Genomic DNA, 21652 nt, shown 5'->3' on the forward strand with positions numbered 1-21652 from the left:
CATTTTACAAGTCATATTGGACTTGTCCAAAAAAAATAATATTTACATTAAAATACATATTTCACCCCTTAACTTTTTAGAAAAATGGATCTCAGAATCTCTGATCAGAATGGTGAAAAAACTACTTTAATGATGCATTTATTGTATATAAGTATATAATTCACTATACAAGTATTATACTAAGCTTAGTGTGAAGGAAGTATTTTTTATACTCAGTGAATGCTAGATTCATATAAACGTAAAACACCAGCAATTCACTTTCTTTTATTTTTTTGTACAAAAGGTATCCATATATAGTATCCAACAGATACAGAACAAATGGCTTAAGTCATTTTACAAACCTTCATGACATCTATCCTTTGACTGGACAGAGGAAGCAAGTGTAGGAATATTTACCCACTTCCCGATCAAAACACTAGAAAACAGGCCTGGCTTCAGACAAAGCTAAAGCTAAAGAAACATACTTGATACAACCGTCATATTGAGCAGTGCTTTGGAATACTGGCACCTATGACCTTATTTAAATGTACAACAGAAATCACAAAGACAGGCGCAGTGTTAGCAAACACCTAAAAACTGCAATAGCCACGTAAAGAACAGTCTGCTCAATCCAAAAGCAAGGGGGAAAAAGAAACAAAAATAACATACAAAGGGGAAAGCAGCTCCATCTCAACTGTGTTGAACCAGCTACAGAACCAATTATTAAAAATTGAAAAAAAAAAAAATTGAGGGTAAAAATGCTTTTTGGTTTCACAGTTAAAGTTTAATGCACTGCATGCATGATGCTAACAATGGCATGGGACTGAGAGAACATTAAAAAAAATGCCCAGAAAGATTCAGTTCAGCTTTCTGATGAACATTAACTATTTAAAAAAAAAAAATCAAAAGCTAAATCTAACACACTATCTACAAAATGATAGAAAACAAAAACAGGTTTAAAAGCACTTCTCCCTATCTCCGGTATCGGCCCCTCTCTTTTTCCCTCTCACGATCTCGAATCCGCTCTCGTTCGCGATCACGTTCTCTGCCGCGCTCTCGCTCTCGGTCGCGACGCCCGTCCCGGGGCCGGTCTCGCTCTCTCTGCCGGTCACGCTCGCGCGGGCGACTCCTGCGTCCACTCACCACGGCCTGTGTTCGTCTCAGGAAATCGTCCACACGCATATCGTAGTCATGCTGCCAAACAAAAGTTTGAAAGTACGAGTAAGCAAAAACATAACATTAAAAAACACACACACCGGCTCAGTTCCAAAACCTAGTGAGCTAGTCTAGCAAGTCGACCCAACACTCAGAGACTGGCGACATGTAGTGTTGGGTTGCTAGGAGGAGTTCCCACTACTTTGGTACACGGCTGGGCGATATCGATGGTTTATATCTAGATATTATTAAAAATTGTGATATTTAATATTATGGGTGGCTATTTTTGTAAATATTACTCACTATATACAGTCCGTATAAGTGTACGATTCAAACTTTTCCCATGGTCTAGTGTTAAAAAAAGAAAGTTCCTTTCTTTTATTACAAAATACATATTGATTTGGCACCCAAGTATTGTGATTTGGCATTATGCGCCACTGACCAATTTAAACGCCTCTGATTGGTCATTGCATTCAGCACTCAACAGAAATGTCTGTGATTGGCTACAATGCTCAACGCTGTTAAACACATTGTTAAAAGAAATATTTTATGCTTTTCACAGAGTATGAAGCGTTTGAAAGCAGCTGCCATACGAAAAATGTTATCCATATAAATACATTATTGTGATAAACACAATATTCCCTAAATGCTATATCGTCAGCCAAAAAAAAAAAAAATATCACAATGATATCGCTAATATTCGATGTATCGCCCAGCCCTAGCTAGTTTTCGAGCCGCTTTAAGTGGCTAAACTTTACCAAACTGGAGGCGAAAGAGCGAACAACCCTCTTTTCCCTGAAGCGGGCATCATGGGGCATGGGATGGTGTCCGGAGTAAGGAGGGTGGGCCTGCGGGGGAGGAGGATGATGATGATGCTGGTAGTACGGGTGCTGGGGGGGGTGCTCCATACCAGGGTACGGGGCCTTCAGGAAAGAGAAAGAAAAGTGTCAGAATTTAAATAATGGATGACCAGAACAACGGATTCAGAAATCCCAGGGAATAGAGTCAATCTTACCATTCCCTGCCATGGTGGTGGAGGCCCGATGTTGTGGTGGAATTCTCTCATGTAGTCATTGTAGGACTAGAAATAAGAAAATAAGGGTTAATAATGTTTATATGTTCATACATGACTTGATGAAAGTTAATTAGCAACTACAATAAAACAAGCTGGGAATTCAAGTCAACCAAAGTTGAGCCTATTGGCTTTTTAATGAGCGTTCCTGGTGTCACTGTGCATATAGTGCATGTTATTACCCCTCCAGCCAAATAATAAAAAAATTGTTGTCTTCATAATCTAATCAAAAATATAGTACATCCACCTTTGAAACTAATTTACTTTGGCTTGAATCCCTCTTATTTTTCAACTCCACAGCTTCATTCTGGTATGTAATGCCGACTCAATGATATTCCAATTGATAAAATAAAGTCTCTAACACACATTTTCTTCTGATCATCAAAATTTTGCTCTACAGGAGATTTTATCAATGAACGGGTTGTGAATGGCATTTCATGTTGACTTAAAAGTCAAGAAAACAAACTTACTCCGTTGAGAAACACATCTCTCCTCACACCAGTGAAGCGCCTGTGAAGAGATATTACGTGACGTTATAACATGTACCATTCAGAAATGCAGGATGATGAGGGAAAGACGAGACCAACCTGTCCACAGGCTGATTGCGAGGGTCTTGCATAAAACCTAAACGGACAGCGAAAATGAGATTTCACCAACGACAGAAAAACAGCACAAACAATAAAACCAAGTCACAAATCGACAATTTGATTTAAAATCACAAAAGCTACAACAATCTTGACCAAAAAGAAAAAAAAGAAGAAAAAAGCAAGCGTTCAGGGTTCAGTTCAGATGCCATAGTTTGACCTACAGTACAACCCTTAAAACACAAGTCACTCGATAAAGAGCCGTAACACGGGTAGAAGAAACACTTCTCGTTCTGTCAGAAACCATGGAAGAGAGGAAACATGAGCGCTACACATTGCAGATATTGACCTGGTCTCTGGGGGAATTCTGGAGTGTAATCAATCCTGGGCCGCTTCCGGTTGTGCATGTCATATTCTTCAGGACGACGCCTACGTAAATCAGGTACATTAATGTGAAAGATGGCACTGATTTAAGAGAACAGACAGACATGAAGCATACAGTCAACAACACTTTTCTTTCAGTTAACAGTGTGTGTGTGTGTGTGTACAGGAATACATATTTTAGCGGATTTCTTTCTAACTGTACAATCTCATTTTAGTTAATGATAAAATACTTGGTTAGCAACTAAATTAATTCTTAAACTGCATGACACGTCAAGTAAAACACATCTATAAGCAAGTTCTGTACATTCACACAAACCTAGGACACAATATATTTTTTTGCATATTAACATCTTATTGTCCTGCATAAAACAATAGTCTGGGTTCAAAACAATCTACTCTCAGCATTTGTGGAAAAATGTTGATTAGGGCTAGTTGGCTAGATTTAATTTAAATGGTTTAATTTTTGATATTTGCAGCAGCTGTGCTTTTATTGGCATAACCCTTTCTAAACAAAGTCTTTCAATTCATCTACTGTACAGCCGTCACCAAAGCCATCATGTTTACAGCATTGTTGTGTTTTTACGTTAAAAAAAACATCTCAAGACCCCTGCATTGCTCCATTCCTGACTGATTTTAGCTATACTTCTTACAAACAACCCAAAAAATGATGTCTGATTGGGGTCAGGTGACAGTTAGAGCTCATTTTAAAAAGAAATGGCTACAGTAAGATGTTTAGATAAACGTCAATAAACATTAAAATGCAGTTTCGAGAGTAAAGCCACAAGAGTGTGATGGAAATGCTTCATTTTCAGCATCATGTGCATGTAAAGCAGAAACAAGGATACCAATAAGAGGTAATCAAAACAATGCCACAAATGCTGTTGCTAGAGCTGAACCCAGAACAGTCCTAAGGCCACATTGATGTGTTTTTTTCACTGCTCAATCCTCAGCAGAGCTCTACGTTGTGAGTATTTCACCGCCTTCAAATGTAAAAGCTTTGTTGCACACCCATGCAAGTGAAATCGGACACCTAAATCAACTCGTGAACTCAAATAACACCATCAGAATAAACCTCCCAGTGCATCTCACCCAATTGGAAAATTGTTTTATGGAGCATTTGGCTGACTTTCGTTGTCTTCCATTCAAGTCAACAGAGAAACGACAAAACATCGGGACATTCGCAGAGCATTCTGGATACGTGTACGACCATACTCTGTTTTGGTCAGGGTCTGGTAGGATGAGTTTCACATTACATCGTCCTGTCAAGTTCACCAAACCCGGTTCTGTTGTGCTCCATCTACATGTTTTTGTATGCAAAAACATTCTGTGTGCAGTGTCATTTTACTATTATTTATATAATTTAATCATTTGAATAAGCTTTTCATTTACATTTTAGTTACATTTTTAGTCAGTTGTATTAGTTTTCACCATTTAGGCTTTATTTTTATTTCAGCTTTAGTTCTCCAGTTAGTAACTTACGTGCTTCAACTTTACACGGAAATAAGAAATGCTGACATGACAACTAACTGAAATAAGTATAATCTCTATATTTTATGTCAGCTTAATTTCAATGAACAAAAAAACAAAGCGCATTTCTCTGTTGACTTGGAAGTAAAACAACAAAAAGCAGCCAATGACATCCAAATAGTAATCAATGTCAATAAAGTGATTAATATATTTGAGTGCTTAATTATTAAATGCATGTTAAGGACTAATTTAAGTTAATATAAGATACCAGTTGCTGATCGGTCAAAGCCGCTACAATTTCGTACTGCCTATCACTTGACAAAAATATCAAATAGTTTGCTTATAAGCGTATAAAACCATCTAAGTACCAAGTATACATGCATAGAAGTTAGCATTAATGTTATAGTCCTGGACAGTAGAGCCCTGCTCAGAATTGTATAAAGACTTAGTCTAGCTTTCGCTGTGTGTCCTGAAGCCAAAAACCCCCACATGCCTTCAACTGTGCCATGAGGGATTGTTAAACACTTTAGATGAGTCTTTCTAGAAAGACTGTTCCTAAACTCTACTCGAACACATGCTCAATATAAATAGGTGCCCTTAGTGAAAATGTCATTCTAACAAATGGTGAGAAACCCAATGTCAAAAACAACAGTATCTACAGTGGAGAACAATAAAATCTGGTTGAGAGTGTGACATACCGCATTCTTGTAGTTTTGTGACTGCTAACGTTGGCAAATACTTTTAAAGAGTAAAAGTTCATATAAAAGTCCATCTTATGCTTTAACACATTTTTTAAATGGGAGGGCCTGGTAAAGCAGAAGAAGGGGGGAGTGATAAGGAGTGGTGCAGTCCATTGCAAAGCAAACCAAAAAGACCAAGAGAAGATCCAGACATCTGGAAATAACCCTTCTCTTGGGGATACTCAGTCCATGGAGGGCTCAGAGAAACACAGAAGAAGGGAAGGGTGGAGGCATCATCATTTTACACCATCTTTAGTCCAAACCGCCTACCTACCACCAGCTGGAACATCCCATCGATTGAGAGGAAGGGGCTTTTTGTAACAAAGAGGGTGGGGAAAGGGGAGGGACGTGTACACATGTAACGCATCCAAACTGGAGTCCATCAGTTGGGGCTTTGGCCAGACAACGTGTAAATTGACAAACTTCCTCAAAACGTTTGTCTGGAGAAAGTAAGGATGCGTTTAAGTCCTTTTTGGGGCCTTTCTTTGAGCACAGAGTTCATGTAAAGCAGTGCTCTATAGGGACAGTCCCTGGTGCGATTCGAGTCCATATGCACTGCAAACGGGACGACTACTCACTCCAGGAGCTTTTTTTTGCCCTCCCTCCCTGTCTCTCCCTCTCTGTTTTCATGCTTTCCTTCACCGTTTTGACGCTACACCCCCGCACACTTCAACTATCTATATTCTCAAGCACACACCGGAGCTTTTTCTGGACCGGAAAACCATCAAAGAAGTCCCAAAATACGCTCCTCTTGACAGCTTTTTTTAAACAACGACTGCTTTCTGCCCCCTCAAATCGACGTGCCATCTTCTCTTTAATTATTAAGGCTCCTTTTAAAAGAGTCCCAAATTTGACTGGCTCTATCCCCCATGGACACTCCTGCAAGAAAAGGCTTTGGGAACAAATTTAAACACAGTCTCATCTACAGAAAGAAACAGACCTCAGTGCTACAACTAAAAAGTTAACTAGACCATTCTTAGGCTTAAGTTGTTAACAGTTAACAGGCATATCAGGTCAATCGTTACACCATTTCAGCTCCCATTAACCATCAAAATTAACAATAGCACGCAGGATTTATGCTGTGACTTTCCCACAAAAGCCGCAGCCGGTCCGGTCTGCTCTGGTCAGCTTGGTTCGTTGCTCTTCTCTGACCCTCGCTCAAGTGACGATGAAGACGAAGGTGGAAAAATAACAAAAACACACTTGTTCCCTTCGCGTCAGGTGACAGGGACACAAGTGCGCACTATCAGTCCAAAGAACATTTCTAACCTTCCCACGTCCCGAGGGACGGGCTCTCTGTGGGGTAGTCGGCCCCGAGATCGAGGCTCTGAGTGCATCCTCCTCTTGTGGCGCATTTTGTGAATGACCTGATACAAGTCAATGCTCTCATCAGGTGGGAAGAGCATGCACAGCTGTGTCCCGCAGTCTGGTTCGATCTCCTGCGGTCGGCCGTTTGCAGAGGTCCAAGTGATCATGCGGGACAGTGAAAAGAAAGAACGTTAACGTTTGTTTTTATGGACAAGCCAACCAATTTTGTGCATATTCCTTGGCATCTACGGGGCTAAAGAGTGTAAAGGTGTAACAATATATCACAATACAAAAATGCAACAATATGAATCGTGGATAGTGACAATACATAGTGTATTGTTCACCCAAAATTAAAATTACGGTGTGTGAAAAAATTCACGTTTTCAGAGTTTTAGTGTCAGTACTACATTAAACTACTATATATAATGTTGAATATAATGTATAATAATGCAATGGGGGAATATTTGTGGGTTCTGATAATGCCAATTGTCTGATGTTACCAGTAAAAAGTGGCCTACATTATTTTAAATATATCTCGTCAGTGACAGAGTGCAAGCTTTTTTATATTTTCAGCTTCAGAATTATGAATATTGTTATTCTGGTGTCTCTATTGTCCTGTGCTTTGGGTTTCCAGCACCAAGTCCAAGACTGTTCATTTACACCCACAATGTAACACCAAATTTAGCATTTTAAATCAACAGTTCATTTTTTGTTAACCTTTTGCCATATGTCTTGGAGTATCACAATAATACTGTATCGAATCTTGACATGAGGGTATCGTTACACCCCTACTAAAGAGCCAATGGAATGAGAGGCTAGTGAGAAATCAACAGGATATCAATATTGCGTTCTTAGTGCATGTTAGTGTTTGGTCTCATCAATAAGGATGGCACATATATAGCGTTAATTACACCTCTGATTTCCCTCGATGTTTGTTCAGAGTCTGTAGTGCTTGTAAAATTTAAAAAATTGTTTAAAAAAAGAGAAAAGACATACTTTATATCTTTTAAATTTTTCCCCATCAGTTTTCATAAGTACAGACTAATAGCTTCATGTCATTACTTCCAGCAAAACTGTGTGTGAATGTAAAGCTGACAGGGTTAGGTTATAGATGTGAAATTTCCAGCCATAAAAATCGAATGTGTGTGTGTCTTTTTTTCTGGAAACTTAACTTACTTTAATATTTTTCTGAAAGAAAATGCTGCGAAAAATGGATCCCTTCTGGTATAACATCCTCTTCTTACAATCCAATCAATGGATACAAATGGATAAAACCAAGTAAAAGGAGTTAATAAAGAAATTTCACGATAATACGGCTAACCTGTCCATCACGTCCAATCTTCACAGGCTTGTGCTCGTTCCACGGGTTGGAGAGGTGAGCAGTTTTAGTGAAAGGTAATTCCCGCCTTTAAACAAAGAAAACAAACCTCAATAGCTCAACTGTAAATGAACAACAAACAAGCCAGACGGGAAATATCTAATTTTCTCATGGTTTAATACCTGCAAATCCAGTCAATTTTGAAGACTCCTCCGAGCATCTTGGCATTCATGCCTGCGGGCAGAACCCAGTGAATGGGAGAACCTCCATGATGAGACTCAGACGAGAGTCGAGCAAAACCTGAAACACAAACACACATCCTTAAGTGAACCTGCATTAAGCCACTCCGAATGAGTTTCCATTCACTCGGGTAAAGGGAAAATGATGTGGATTTAATGAATATGGTTGTGCCTTGAGCATGTAACCAGAAATGATGGACAACAGACTAAAATTATGCCATTTTACAAGACAATGATATTATTAAGGCCATGACACACCAAGCCGACGGTTGGGCCAGTTTTTGCAGCGTGTTTCCGAACTGTCGGCACTAGTTGGACATCGCCTGGGGTATTTTGAGCGATTGAGCGAATCAGCATCCGAGTTAGGGCACAAGTGATGAAAGCGAGCAAAGTCAAGACGGCACCGACAGAAATTTATGTCATCTTTCCAGAGCATGCCAATGCACAAATATTTTCATGACAACATGAGCCTCGCCTGGAATGAAGAAAGTCATCAGCATGACTGATATTCAAAATTGTAAGCAAGCGCTGCTTTGTTTATGGTTTGTATATCTGCAGTCCTAGGCTACGTTCACACTGCGAGCCTCAGTGCTCAATTCAGATTTATTGCTCAGATCCATTTTTTTTTGTAGCTGTTCACATTGTTGTTTTAAATGTGGCCAAAATCAGATTCCAGTGTCAACAGATCATGGTCCTGAACTTTCCCGCACATCGTCAATTCACCTTTATTTATATAGCGCTTTTTACAATACAGATTGTTTCAAAGCAGCTTTACAGAGATAACAGGAAAATAATTCAACAAAGTTTGGCTGTACAGCTGAAAATAGCATCATAGTCCAGCTTAAGTAAGTTCAGTGATGGTTAAGTTTTGTTGTAAAAAAGTTATAAAGGGGTCATGAACTGGCTTTTTACATTTTTTTTATATTGTTGTCTGAGGTCAACTTATGACGTTCGCTTGGTTTTTACATTCAAAAACATCAAAATGAATAAGTAATAGGCTATTTTCTACCCTGGTTTTGAGCCTAGCTCCTGAAACGCTCGGTTTTTATGGGCGTGCCGCATTGAAGACTTGGAAGCAAACGCCCACTGCTATGATTGGAGAACAGTGTTGCATGATATGATGAGTTTCATGTAATGCGTGAATCGGTGGACGGGGCTAAACAGGCGGTGTTGATCTTCTTCTGCGGAGGCTGTGTTTGATACCCTTTGACCTCAGATTCCCACTTTGAAAAACCTGTCGTTCGCTGTGCCTGGTGTCAATAAAAGCTTTTATTGGACTAACAAGGAAGTTTTCAGCTCTGAAACTTACAGGATATTCTTATAGTATGATGACCTCATACTATGAGATTAGATTTCTCAGTTCATCACACCTTTAATTTGGTTCATTTATCTAAACAGCCGCTCTGAAGAAAACGGTGATGTCATCGTCCAGCTGAGTTCAGTTCTCATATAATGGTGTCAATGCAGGCAGATCAATAATATTGTTGAATATTAACATGCATAACCCGCATGCACAAAAGAATGATAAAAAGACATCACGCAGCACGCTGTCATACGGAAGTAAACACTTACGTAAACCTTAACGTAAGCGTTTATTGATAGTGTGATCTGCCGGGCAATTATGCAGGGGCAATATAAAAAACGAAGACAAGGATATGAAAAAAATAAGCTTTTAACATTATAATATGGGCCCTCATGTTTGCTTGTATATAGAGCTGTCACTGTAATACTTATGAGCTCTGACACATCACGGTCCTTCACTACCTTTCACAACTGTCGATAACATCGGCATGTAAAATCTTTGAAGTGACTCCCATGAGCGTTGAATGTTGCTGTTGAATGACGAAAAATTCGCATGAATTCTGATATGACTGTCGCATTGCGAAACATCCCACCTGTATCAGATTTAGCACCACATAAGTCAGAAGTGAAAAGATCAGATTCCACGTGGTTTGTGTCATGACAAAAATAGTCAACATTTTTTTTTTTTTTGTGCCACATTTACCTTAGGTCTGACCATAGCACTAGTTTGGTTTCCCTTTTAAAATGACGAATATAACCTGCTAATACAGACAGTCATTTCCTTAAACGCAGGCCCAGAACACACATGCTAGTTGACATTCGCCTGTAGTCCTTTTGCCGTATTCAAGCGTAACTTTTTGGCCGAGACGCAGTCGACACGAGGCAACAACAGTCAGCTTTTGTCGGCTAGGTGTGTCACCGCTTTTATGTGTCAATCATCAATGCTGTTGTTCTTAATCAAAACGTTTATGGTAGTCCACAGAACTGTGCAGTAACTAAAACATACAAGTGTTATTGGCACTCTTGAGGTTACAAGTCACTCTTAAATCATAGCAAATCACGTGCTCTAATTCCTTGAATTGTTGCTTATGGGTTTATTGTCCATTTATGTTTGGTTTACCTTACGGCAGTTTTTCTTTTTAAGACATACCTTGAAACTTTCCACTCTCCCTAACTGAAAAGATTAGCACAACACTTCGAGCAGCGCGAAAAGCAGCGTTGAGTTTTTTCTCGTTGACGGGCAGAGTGGACCACACACCCTGTGAAGAGAGAACGCACGCCATGTTAACTGGGTTAAGCTTCCATTAAACTCTTAAATCTCTTAAATCAAACTGTAAACAGGGCTGTGAGTGGCACACCTTTGCTTTAGCCAGGGAAACATTCTCATGGTTGTTGCTCTTAATTAGAAAAAACCTGGCCTCTCTCAGGATATACTTCAGCTTGCTGGTTTGATCTTTAAAAAAATAAAAAAAGACAAAAGGGGAGAAAAGCATATTATGAAACTGGTCACAAAATGGAGTAACACTAGTCAGTACACGGATGCAGCAACACCAAAAATGAAAATAATTGACAACGAATTTTAATAGCAGTTAGTCAACTCTTTGCATAGAGAACATGTGTCAAGAGGCATCACATTTCAGTAGTAAAGCAACAAAATAACGATTTATGTTGTGACAAATAAATTTGCTAAAGGCAAGTTGCCTGAATCTAATTTTAGATTCGTCATGAGCATATATTTTTGTGTTAACAAAATGCTAAATTTGAAAGAACGGATGCTGTTGATAATGTTCAACTAGAGGTACGTACGTCAACACGTAGTTCAGAAGTTTAGAGGCTCTACAAACTGATTACATTTGTCTCCACATTTTCCCCCAAGTTTTAACATTGCACGTATAAGACATAGGGGCACATATAAAATACACTGAACAAAATTATAAACGCAACACTTTTGTTTTTGCCCCCATTTTTCATGAGCTGAACTTAAAGATCTGAGACTCTTTCTATGTACACAAAAGGCCTATTTCTCTCAAATATTGTTCACAAATCTGTCTAAATCTGTGTTAGTGAGCACTTCTCCTTTGCAGAGATAATCCATCCACCTCACAGGTGTGGCATATCAAGATGCTGATTAGACAGCATGATTATTGCACAGGTGTGCCTTAGGCTGGCCACAATAAAAGGCCACTCTAAAATGTGCAGTAATTTCATAATTTTGTTCAGTGTATGTTACTCCATATCTGCTAAACCAAGGTTCTTCATCCAGGGAGTCTGCAGGGGGTCCTCCAATTAATGTTTGATCACAAATAATTTTTTGTTAAATTAAAACATGGGTAAAAAATTACAATGTCACATGCTAAGCACCCTCAAATGAATGCAAGAGCACCCTCAGGTGATACTGTACTAATATCATATTGGCAAACTCAAGTGGTCCAACGGATCACCAAACTCATGGTTCGGATCATATGGTTTTTGATTAACTTAATTTTACCAGCCAGCGGTGAGAGTAATTAATGTCTTCAACATGTGAGTTGGATGAAAATCATACCACATTTTATAAGTAATCAATTTAACAATCTAGGTAACGTTTAAAGGGTTCACAAACTCTGAAACTCACAAAAAACACAGGATTCACTGCTTAAGAAAAATATTACTGCTAGAGATTACAGACATGACAATACAATTAAATGCGCAAACATTATCTGAATGTGAGTGAGATGTTCTTACCCTTCCTCACAGCTCTGACAGAAGAGGACAGTTTTTCATGTTTCTTTTCAGACCCTAAAAGTCAAGAGAGACAACAGGCTTTAGCATTCAACTCAAAATGCAGACAGAAACTGCTGGCGGTCCATGATTTTGACTGGTCCTACACAGATCATGAAACACGCCAATGCTGCACAACTGGATTTAACACAGATCATTAAGATTCATTCCCACAAGCTTAACATCATGGTATATGATTAGCGAGACAAAATCTAGTTGTTAGAAATTCACACTATTTCAGGTTGCCATCAGGTGTGTAAAAATATAATCAGAAGGATTCAGATATCTGTAATCTGACCTGCCTCGCCAAAGATTTAGTCGAGTTTATACTTAAGCCAATCAACAATTAAGGCCCTGATACACTTCAAGCAAAAATCAAATAACGCAATGGTATGACAATTTCAAACAAAATCAGGCCAAAAAAAAAAGCTTGTTCTTGGTTCACTCCGACTGGTAAACACCTTCGACTACCATTGGTCCATGGTGATGATGTAATAGGTGGGCGTGGCTCTGAGGCTCCGCCGCCTTTGACAGGGAAAAATTCTCCGGTTAATTTCTTCTGTTCAGTCTGTCAGATGCGAGTGAAAACGTGAACACTGTGGAGAGCTGCTTTATAGTAGAAAGCAATTGTAATCGTTTTTCATGTTTAATATGGCAAAACTGTTGGCTTTAAAGCAGGGGTGTCAAACTCAGTTCCTGGAGGGCCAATTTCCAGCAGAGTTTAACTCCAACCCTAATTAAACACCTAAATCAGCTAATCAATGCGCTCATGGTTACCAGAAACTTCCAGGCAGGTGTTTTGGACCTAAACTCTGCATGACAGTGGCCCTCAAGGAAATCGATTATATAAAGTGAGATATAAATAAACATGACTTGAGTTTGTGCTAACACATCCACATCGCTATGATCAGATGCTTTCTTGACTACAGTTTCATGGTTGTTATTTTTTGTTTCATTTACGGTTTCATTTGTTGTCATTTTTGTTGTGTTTGTTTTTGTTGTTTATGAGAGGAAAGCATGCAGCACGTATTCATCTAAACACTGCTCTGAGAAGCCTGGGCAGCGTCGGGATGTTCACTAATACTATATTTCTCAGGGTTTTCAAACAACTTTTTACCCCTAAGCAAAGAACGGAAAAGAACTTCGCTGTGAGTATATTGGGACCTTCACAATCCAATTTTTGTCTAAATCTTACCATTACAACAACAGTTAAGTATTTATTACTGCTCTAAGGAACATATTATTACTTTTAAATGGCTCTCTGAAAATGTTAAACATTTAAGCTGTCCCAGTTGATCAATTGGGGTTTCTTGCATAATTTATACTCAATTCACGTAGCCATGTAAAAAGTAGGGGTGTTGAAAATAATAGTTTCTATGATAGATCGCGATGCGGATGTGGACGATTCTGCATTGATGTAACAGACTATAATCGATTATAGCCAACTGGCATTTCTCTGACGTCATTCGGCACATATGTGCATCTCGCGCTAGCGTACAATGGCGGAGGGAGGCGAAACACAAAAGCGAGTTTAAAAAAAATGCACCCACTGTTTTAACATATACTTCGTGCGTGTGTGTGTGCGAGCATTATTGTAACTTTAGTACACTACTTGACAGTTTCATGCGCTTTTAGTATTTACTAGTGTTTATTAGTTCTAAATGCTCCGGTTGTCTGCTGTGTTCAGAGTTAAGTTTTGTTTGATGTTTGCTACATTCAGGAAGTGTACTTTCTCCGAGCAGATAAAAGTAAAGGGAGTTCATATATCTGACTGCTATTCATTGACGAAAACGCAGCCATTTGCAGTAATATTGAAAATTGAGGATGCAACGCATCGTGATTTCGAATTGAATCGTTGACATAATAATCGTAATTGAATTGAATCGTGAGACCAGTGACGATTCACACCGCTAGTAAAAAGCGTGACGACATACAGACAAGTTGGTCCTTATCACAAAATAAATCCCTTGAGGGTGACCACCCTGTTGTGGCTTATTTTGCAATAATGACGAGCTGACTGTACATTATCCATTATATATACATTTTATACTTAATTTTGCTTTTTCTTTGAAAGCAACCAGAGCAGAGGCAAGTCAGGTTACACTGCTGCAGAACGAACTCAAATAGAGACTAAATCCTAATCTGAAATCTGAGACTTTTAAAAGATTTATTAGTATTATTACTGCCATAACGATTAATGTTGTTATTGAGCGGTTAAGGGATTATTTAATACCTGTATAGGATTCAGAAGCTGAACTTCCACTTCTATCAAAAACGATTGGTGATATCCCTCTAGCGTGCTTCTTGACTTTGCTTTCCTCATCTGAACAGTAAATGGGAGAACATGGTCCCTTATGTTAGAATATCAAGGATTATTTGATATCTCTTGCGCTCCGATTTCTAGCCAGATAGTTTTTCTGTCCTTTGATGAACACAGCCAGGTAGCGACCCGTAGTGAAAACTTCTAACAACATGAGATTGACCAGTCACAGGTAAGAAAACAAGTGAGGCAAGCTGGAAATTTAATATTTTTGTGGGACCTCTAATGAACAGGTCTGCTCCAAAACCCAGTGAACTGCCAACCTAGGCAAAGCGGTGGGCATCATAAAGGCACTCATGATTTGAAGGCGACTGCAATTATGTTGCCTAATTTTGGCCAAACTATTTGGTAGCACTGCATGAATGCTTCACAGACAAAGAAACAGCAACAGTCGGGTTACGGAAGTAAAATCGACATCTAATTTCTCCGTGGGGAATTGATTTTTAATCGAGGTAAAATAGATCAGTATTTTGTTTTTGGCCATTTCTGTGCCACCCTTATAGTCCAGTCATTTTAAGCCAAAATGGGGGTCAACCTTGAACAAATTGCAACAGAAGCAAACTCAACAGATTTTGTATCCTCAATATGTCCTGAGTAAGGAAAAAAAGCCCCGAAGAATCCCATTAGGGGAAAGTTTCGAAAAAGCCCTTTAGATATCACCATGAAAATTACTGAGTTGATTACTTGCATCAAGACAAACAAAAAATGTATTAAGTTTAAGTTTTTTAAAATTGTTTGTTAACATGGACAAACGGTGCATAATCTAATTATGTATGTGCTCATTTGCATAAATACCACAACAGATGTAAAAAAAAAAAAAAAAAAAAAACTTGTAATACATTTTTGTTTGTCTTGATGCAAGTAATCAACTCAGTAATTTTCATGGTGATATCTAAAGGTTAAAAATGTTACCCTATTCACGTGAGAAAAAGAATGAATGGGCGTATGAATAGCCTATATTTGGGTCTTTTTCAAAACTTTCCCCTAATGGGATTCTTTGGGGCTTTTTTGGGGCTTTTTTTTCCTTACTCAGGACATATTGAGGATACAAAATCAGTTGAGTTTGCTTCTGTTGCAATTTGTTCAACCTTTTTTCATAAAATGACTGGACTATTAAGTGTTTGAATGGCCACCCCATGAAAAAAATACTATGTCAAGCCAACATTGGGATTTAAACGGATCACTTTTATGATTCTTTTATGGTGTTTTCCATTTCTGAGCTTGAAAGCAGGTGGTCATATTGAACCAGAAATATTCCCTTAAAGGGGATCTATTATGACCCTTTTCACAAGTCTCTGGTGTCCCCAGAATCTGTCTGTGAAGTTTTAGCACAAAAAGAATTGCCCAACTGATAGAGAGACTCAGGAAGAATATACAACTTTTAGAAAGCAACTGGCTCACTCAGGGCGGGATCTATTAGTGCGTTCAAGTCCTCCTGGGAAGTTCGTACGTACGAGGTGGGAAGTCGTGTTTACGACGGCAGGTGCGTTCAAGTCACTTTCGTCGGAGTAAGATGGCGGTGTACTTTCTCTTAATCAATTACACAAAAATACAGCAAGGTTCTTAAACTCTTGTTCTAGAAAATGAACAAATATTTGCTTTGCTTTTTTATGTTTTTAGTTAATTTATGAAGCCAACTTTATCGTTACATATTACATTGTTATTTTATAATGCTATCATATTCAGTGCAGGCAATTAGCTTACTGCGCTGTAAATAGAAAAGCCTGACAATATCACTGCTAAATACCTTGAAGTATTGTGGTATTCCCCCATGTTTCTCACTGACACGCCCCCAACTCGTAAAGATCGGGGCTTAAAGAAAATCCCGAGCTCCCCACTCGTATTTACGACATTGTGGCGGCATTCATGTGCGTTCAACTCGTAAATACGATCTTTACGAGATGACTTGAACGCACCAAAAGCTAATAGGGCACATCGTCACCAGTCATGGGCGTGGCTTAGAGTAGGGGGAAATCTGAAACCGTTTGTTATTTAAGGGGATTGTAAAAAGCTGGATTTTTACCATTATAGGCTGGTTATTTTACACACACACTGTGGACACGTGTTCAAACACCTTCTAAAATTTAACATTTCCCTTTAACATTTCAAATCAGTCAGATTTCGATTAGAATGCTTCTATTCGGTCTATGTAGACTGAGAGGCGGCTGACTAGGGTTTGGAACAGAGGATTTTGCAACCTACCAGAGAACATCAACAACATGAGCATGGGGATTACGATTGGCACATCTCAAATTGTGAGAATTGTACACAAAAGACGTGTTTTCCCCTAATAATCTAATCTAACCAGCATGCAAACTTCAGTAGCTCATACCTGACGCTTCTGAGCCCGAGGCTGAATGAACAGACTCTCCCTCCGAGAAGGACACAGACTCAGACTGGGAGTCACTGGCCTCACTGCGCGTGTCGTAATCATTCTGTTCGTTTCCCTCCTGTGGGTCCTCTTCCTCCAGTTCATACTCTTCCTCTTCCTCCTCCTCTTCTTCATCCCCTTCCTCCTCCTCCACCTCCTTCTCTTCCCCTTCCTCCTGCATGGCTCCTTCTTCGACATCAGAGCAGTTTCCTTCAGAGGAAGCCACGGAGCTGCCCGTCACGTATTCTTCTGAATGAGGCTCTTCCTCTCTGGAGGAGCGACTGGTTCTGCCTGTACTGTCCTCACTGGTCCTCCGCATCTTCTGAAAACAAGTGCATGTATTACACACCCTGCTTGCTATGCAACATATATGATGGATGATTAGTTTTAAAAATATAACTTAAATGTGTATTAGATGAGTAACTGTGGTAACTATGGTACAGTAATGCCTGGTTCAGATTACACAATTTTTTGTCTGTTACGATAGCCATTGTGTCAGATTATGCGATAGTGACTCCTAAAATCTTGGTGTGTCGTGGACAAGAAACATGCCAGACTATCGACTAGTCATTGAGTATCGACTACTCACTCACTCACTCACTCACTCGAAAAAAAAATTAAACATGCTAGTCTTTTTATCATGGTGTTGGTTGTTGTCCACTACAACACATTACACGATTGAATCTTGCGTCCCGACGGCCGTTGTCATTTACGAATCCCCACGACACCTTACGTTGAACGGATTGTGCCAAAATCGGGCTAAAATCACATAATCTGAACCAGGCATTAGACACTGAAATGATGGTAAAAATGAAGTAAAAGAAACACAAAGATGCAAATACAAATCGGAGTATGTCTGATATAACGTGTTTGCGATCAGATGGTGTGTGTAGCATGTACGTGTAATTCTCAAACATGAGCAATCTCAGTCTCATCAATCACTTAACACAGTACTCTGTCAAACTTAGGGTTGGGAACTGAAAATCTGTTCTTATCCAGAATCAGTGTTTTCTGAAAAATACCGGGACCATGCGAAAATCCGGTTCCGAAAACTGTTCGACTGGTCCGATGTGTGGGCAAAGCAATGGGAGCGTATCCTTTAATAGCGACGTCTCACCTCATGAATATTAATGTAGTAATGAATGCACTGAAAAGCCCTTGCGTTACTTATATACGCTTTGCGTCAGATATCAATGCAGAGAGAGACAGAGTAGAGCTGCATGATTAATCTTTAAAAGTCCTCTCTCAATTCAAACACCCACGTGATCTTATTCCTAAATGACAACGATTCTCATTTGTCTATTAAACCCTTGACAAAAATCACACCGACACAATCAGATCTTTGTTCGCGCTGTCACTGATCCAGAGAGAGCAGATGTCACTTATGAAACAGCTTCACAAACAGTCTTTTCAAACACACAGTATCATTAGTAATATTCAAAGGATCACAGAAGTACTAAAAGTGTATAGTTCGGATATAAACACTGATGTCTACGTTATCGACCAAAATAGAGTAAATCACCTTTTGAAAGTTGCTTCAAATAACGATTGTATCGATTACATTGTTATGCCACCAGGTGGCGACAAGTGACTATTAAAATAATGAGTCATTGAATCATTCATTCAAGAGGTTTGTTCAAAAACGCTGAATCATCCAGTAATCATCCAGAGTCTTTATGAATCAATCATTCAAACCGATTCAAAAAAAAAATTCTGTTTCACCTGTCTGGATCTTACATCTTACATGTGTATTCAAGCATCTTCTAGCCCTTCTGAGAGGGTTTTCTCCACTGCTGGAGATACAGAGAGGTCCCGAAATCTCCCAGAGAAAGCAGAAATGATGATTTTCCTTCAGAAAAATTGTTAATTACTTTTGCAAAAGCGGCTAAATAATATGTTGAATTTGTTGACATTAACAGTCAATTAAACTCCTTTGACAAGTATAAGGAATAAACACAAAAAGGATTGTTTGAGTTGAGTATTGTGCATTTTTACCGTACTATTTTTTATTAGTGGTTTCAATCATTTTAATGGAACCGAATCGTAAGGCGGAACCGGAAAATTTCGTACGATTCCCAACCCTAGTCAAACTACATTTAAAAGCTCACCAGAGACAGGTGTCATGCCGCTCTGAGCCACTTTGCACTAACAGAAACTTCTTGGTCCAACATTTGGGCTGATTTCATGGAGTTTGTTCATTTAGATCCCATTCTGTTTGCCATTTGTTCTTAATATAGGAATGGATAATTGGTTTTAGATCCATCTCAATGCAAAAACCATCCTCTCTCACCTCTGTCAGCTCAGGCAGCAGGGGTTTGATCCGTCTCTGGGAGTCTCTGCTGCGGGACAGGCCTTTTTCACTATATCCTTTAGGCAGATCAGCCCGGGATCCTCTTCCAGTATGGTTCTTTCTGTCATCATAGATGTCTTCTGGTGCGTGTCTCCCTCTGGGATTGCTCGTCTTTTTGCTGTTTGATCCAGAAGAAGTGGCAGCTCTCTTTAGTTGCTGTCTGGTAGCGTGTCCTGAGGCTCTGAGCCGCTTTGCATCCTGGCTGTCTCCTCGCTCGTGCTTCCTTTTAGACCCTGAGGCATACGGTAAACAAGCAGTTAATGTGGTAACAGAGCCAGACACATAAATTTAGCATGAAATGGAAATTGCAGTAGTGTTTTGTTCCATATTGTGGTGAGTGAGATGGCTTCACAAACAAGAAAAAATGTGGGGTGGGACTTAATATTGTCCATAGGGAATCGATTGGATTGTTGGTGTTTTCTATTGGTTGATTTCATGTGAGTGACAGGTTGCCCCGCCCTTGCGCCAGTAAACATCAGATATGTTGTTGCAAGAGGGAAGTTATTTTAATTAAAGATTACAGGGAAGATGATTTTAGGAAAAAATAATGATGTGCACAGATAAATCATTTATAATAAACACTGCAATATTACATTAAAACATTTTTTTGATTGATACTACAGTACCCAAACAAACAAACCTGAACACTTGCAAAATGACTTAGCTTACAAGTATGAATAGTTTGTCAAAATTGGATGCAGTGAGGATAAAATCTGATCCGGTCAATGCTTTAAAATGGTACCTTTTTTCTCATTAACATCATGTTCACTCTCAGGGTTGTAGAGCTCATCATCCTGGTCAGGAGCATCAGTCAAAATGTCTTCCAGCACGTTCAGTTCCCCATCTGGAAATAAAAGCACACAAATGCATTTTAGTTTTAAGTATATTGGCATGTTATAGGTCACTCGCACCAACATGAAACATTACAATATAGTCTTAAATACAATAGGCTCGTCACTACATATTACAGATACAAAACAATAATAATAATAATATCAATTCAAATTAATTCAGCAAAAAAGCCAAAGTGACGTTTAATATTAAAATGTTCCCTTGAACGTGTAAGTGCAAACACTGTAACGTTAGGCTAATTCATCCATTGTGAGACATCAGATATTGAAGTTACATAATGTGTTTTACAAAATGTATTAAACATAATAGATCCATTTTTGATGCATAACGTAACCGCAAATATGTCATTTACGTCAAATAAATAAAATAGATGTTTCTGTTTAAAACTACACTCATATAAACAAAATCCTCCATGATACGTTAGCATCATGCTAAGCTAATAATCGCTGTTATGATTCCTCAACAAATGCGCATCAATGTCTAGGAAGAATGTGGGTGATTTTAAAACTAAAAACTTAATTAATATCCAACAGCTAATAGTTTATATAATTAGAAATAAAACACGTGACGGTTTTTGTTAAACAAATCTGTGGCTAGGCTAACGTTACAGGTAAAAAAAAAATCTTTACCTTTCTCATCTCTCCTGTCGACAGACATTTTCAGACCCCCGTGGATTAAACACGCTTTAAAGGGCCCCCCGTCTCTCTCTCTCTCTCTCTAGATTTGTTCTTAATTAATATGTTAATTCGTCGATATTTTAGAAAATGTGACACACCATTAAATGTTTTGTGCTTTGAGCGTGTTTGTCTGCTTTAAAATGGCGGATGTCTTCCTCCCGCATCGCAGTGTAAATGAGGGTTGCCAAATATTCAGGCTATCACGCCTTTGTTATGTGCATCACTACTGTGTCAGTATGGTTAGCAGTATTGAATTTATTCATTCCCAGGATATGAATTCTTGACATCAACAATTGAATTGCTTCTAGTAGTAATTTTCCCCTAATAAAGTTTGATGACAGGTGTATGAATAGGCTAGCTACCAAAAGTATAGCACTGATATGAAAACTAGCTTAAAAAGCTTAGTTGCCCAAGTCAAAATTACTGCCCCTTTCCCTCCAACCAGATTTTTTGAGAGGATTTTCTGTTTAATAGTAAAGCCTGGTTTAGCCAGTCATGAACGTTAAAAACCATGAGCTGAAAGCACGCCCTATTCCCTACATTCCCTGCTGGGATATCGGCCATTACTGGCATGCTTTGTTTTGTTCTACTCAAAGGTCTAAGAAAGCTGTTTGAGCCGTACACATTAACCAACATCAGAGAATTGTGAACATGCAAATGTGTTGTTCAATTATTAAAATATTGACTTAAAATCTCAGGGGTATGAAAGTAAATATTTTAGGTTATAGCGGTTCGGATGATAAAACGTTTAGGAATCCCTGGATTACATGAAAA

General features: G+C 38.9%; 1 protein-coding gene across 3 annotated transcripts; it reads right to left on the reverse strand.

Annotated features, from left to right (window-relative positions):
* Window positions 1-248: 248 nt before the first annotated feature.
* ythdc1 (YTH N6-methyladenosine RNA binding protein C1) lies at window positions 249-21054 on the reverse strand. 3 transcript variants are annotated; one of them, XM_084114331.1, is made up of 16 exons: window positions 20831-21054; window positions 20092-20193; window positions 19290-19582; window positions 16961-17321; window positions 12273-12326; window positions 10907-11001; window positions 10699-10807; window positions 8190-8307; window positions 8011-8095; window positions 6651-6820; window positions 3140-3219; window positions 2794-2830; window positions 2677-2716; window positions 2150-2215; window positions 1893-2057; window positions 249-1173 (listed from the first exon to the last, which is right to left on the reverse strand). In XM_084114331.1, the coding sequence occupies exons 1-16, from the start codon at window positions 20856-20858 to the stop codon at window positions 952-954; spliced, it is 2025 nt and encodes a 674-aa protein (XP_083970457.1). In that variant the 5' UTR covers window positions 20859-21054; the 3' UTR covers window positions 249-951. The 3 variants fall into 3 exon arrangements, with proteins under 3 accessions (XP_083970457.1, XP_083970459.1, XP_083970458.1); XM_084114333.1 differs by having other exon boundaries at window positions 1920-2057; window positions 20831-21050; XM_084114332.1 differs by having other exon boundaries at window positions 16961-17318; window positions 20831-21045.
* Between the last annotated feature and the right edge of the window lie 598 nt (window positions 21055-21652).

The sequence above is a fragment of the Abramis brama genome (assembly GCF_963993115.1).
Source record: "Abramis brama genome assembly, chromosome: 5".
Lineage (NCBI taxonomy): Eukaryota > Metazoa > Chordata > Actinopteri > Cypriniformes > Leuciscidae > Abramis > Abramis brama.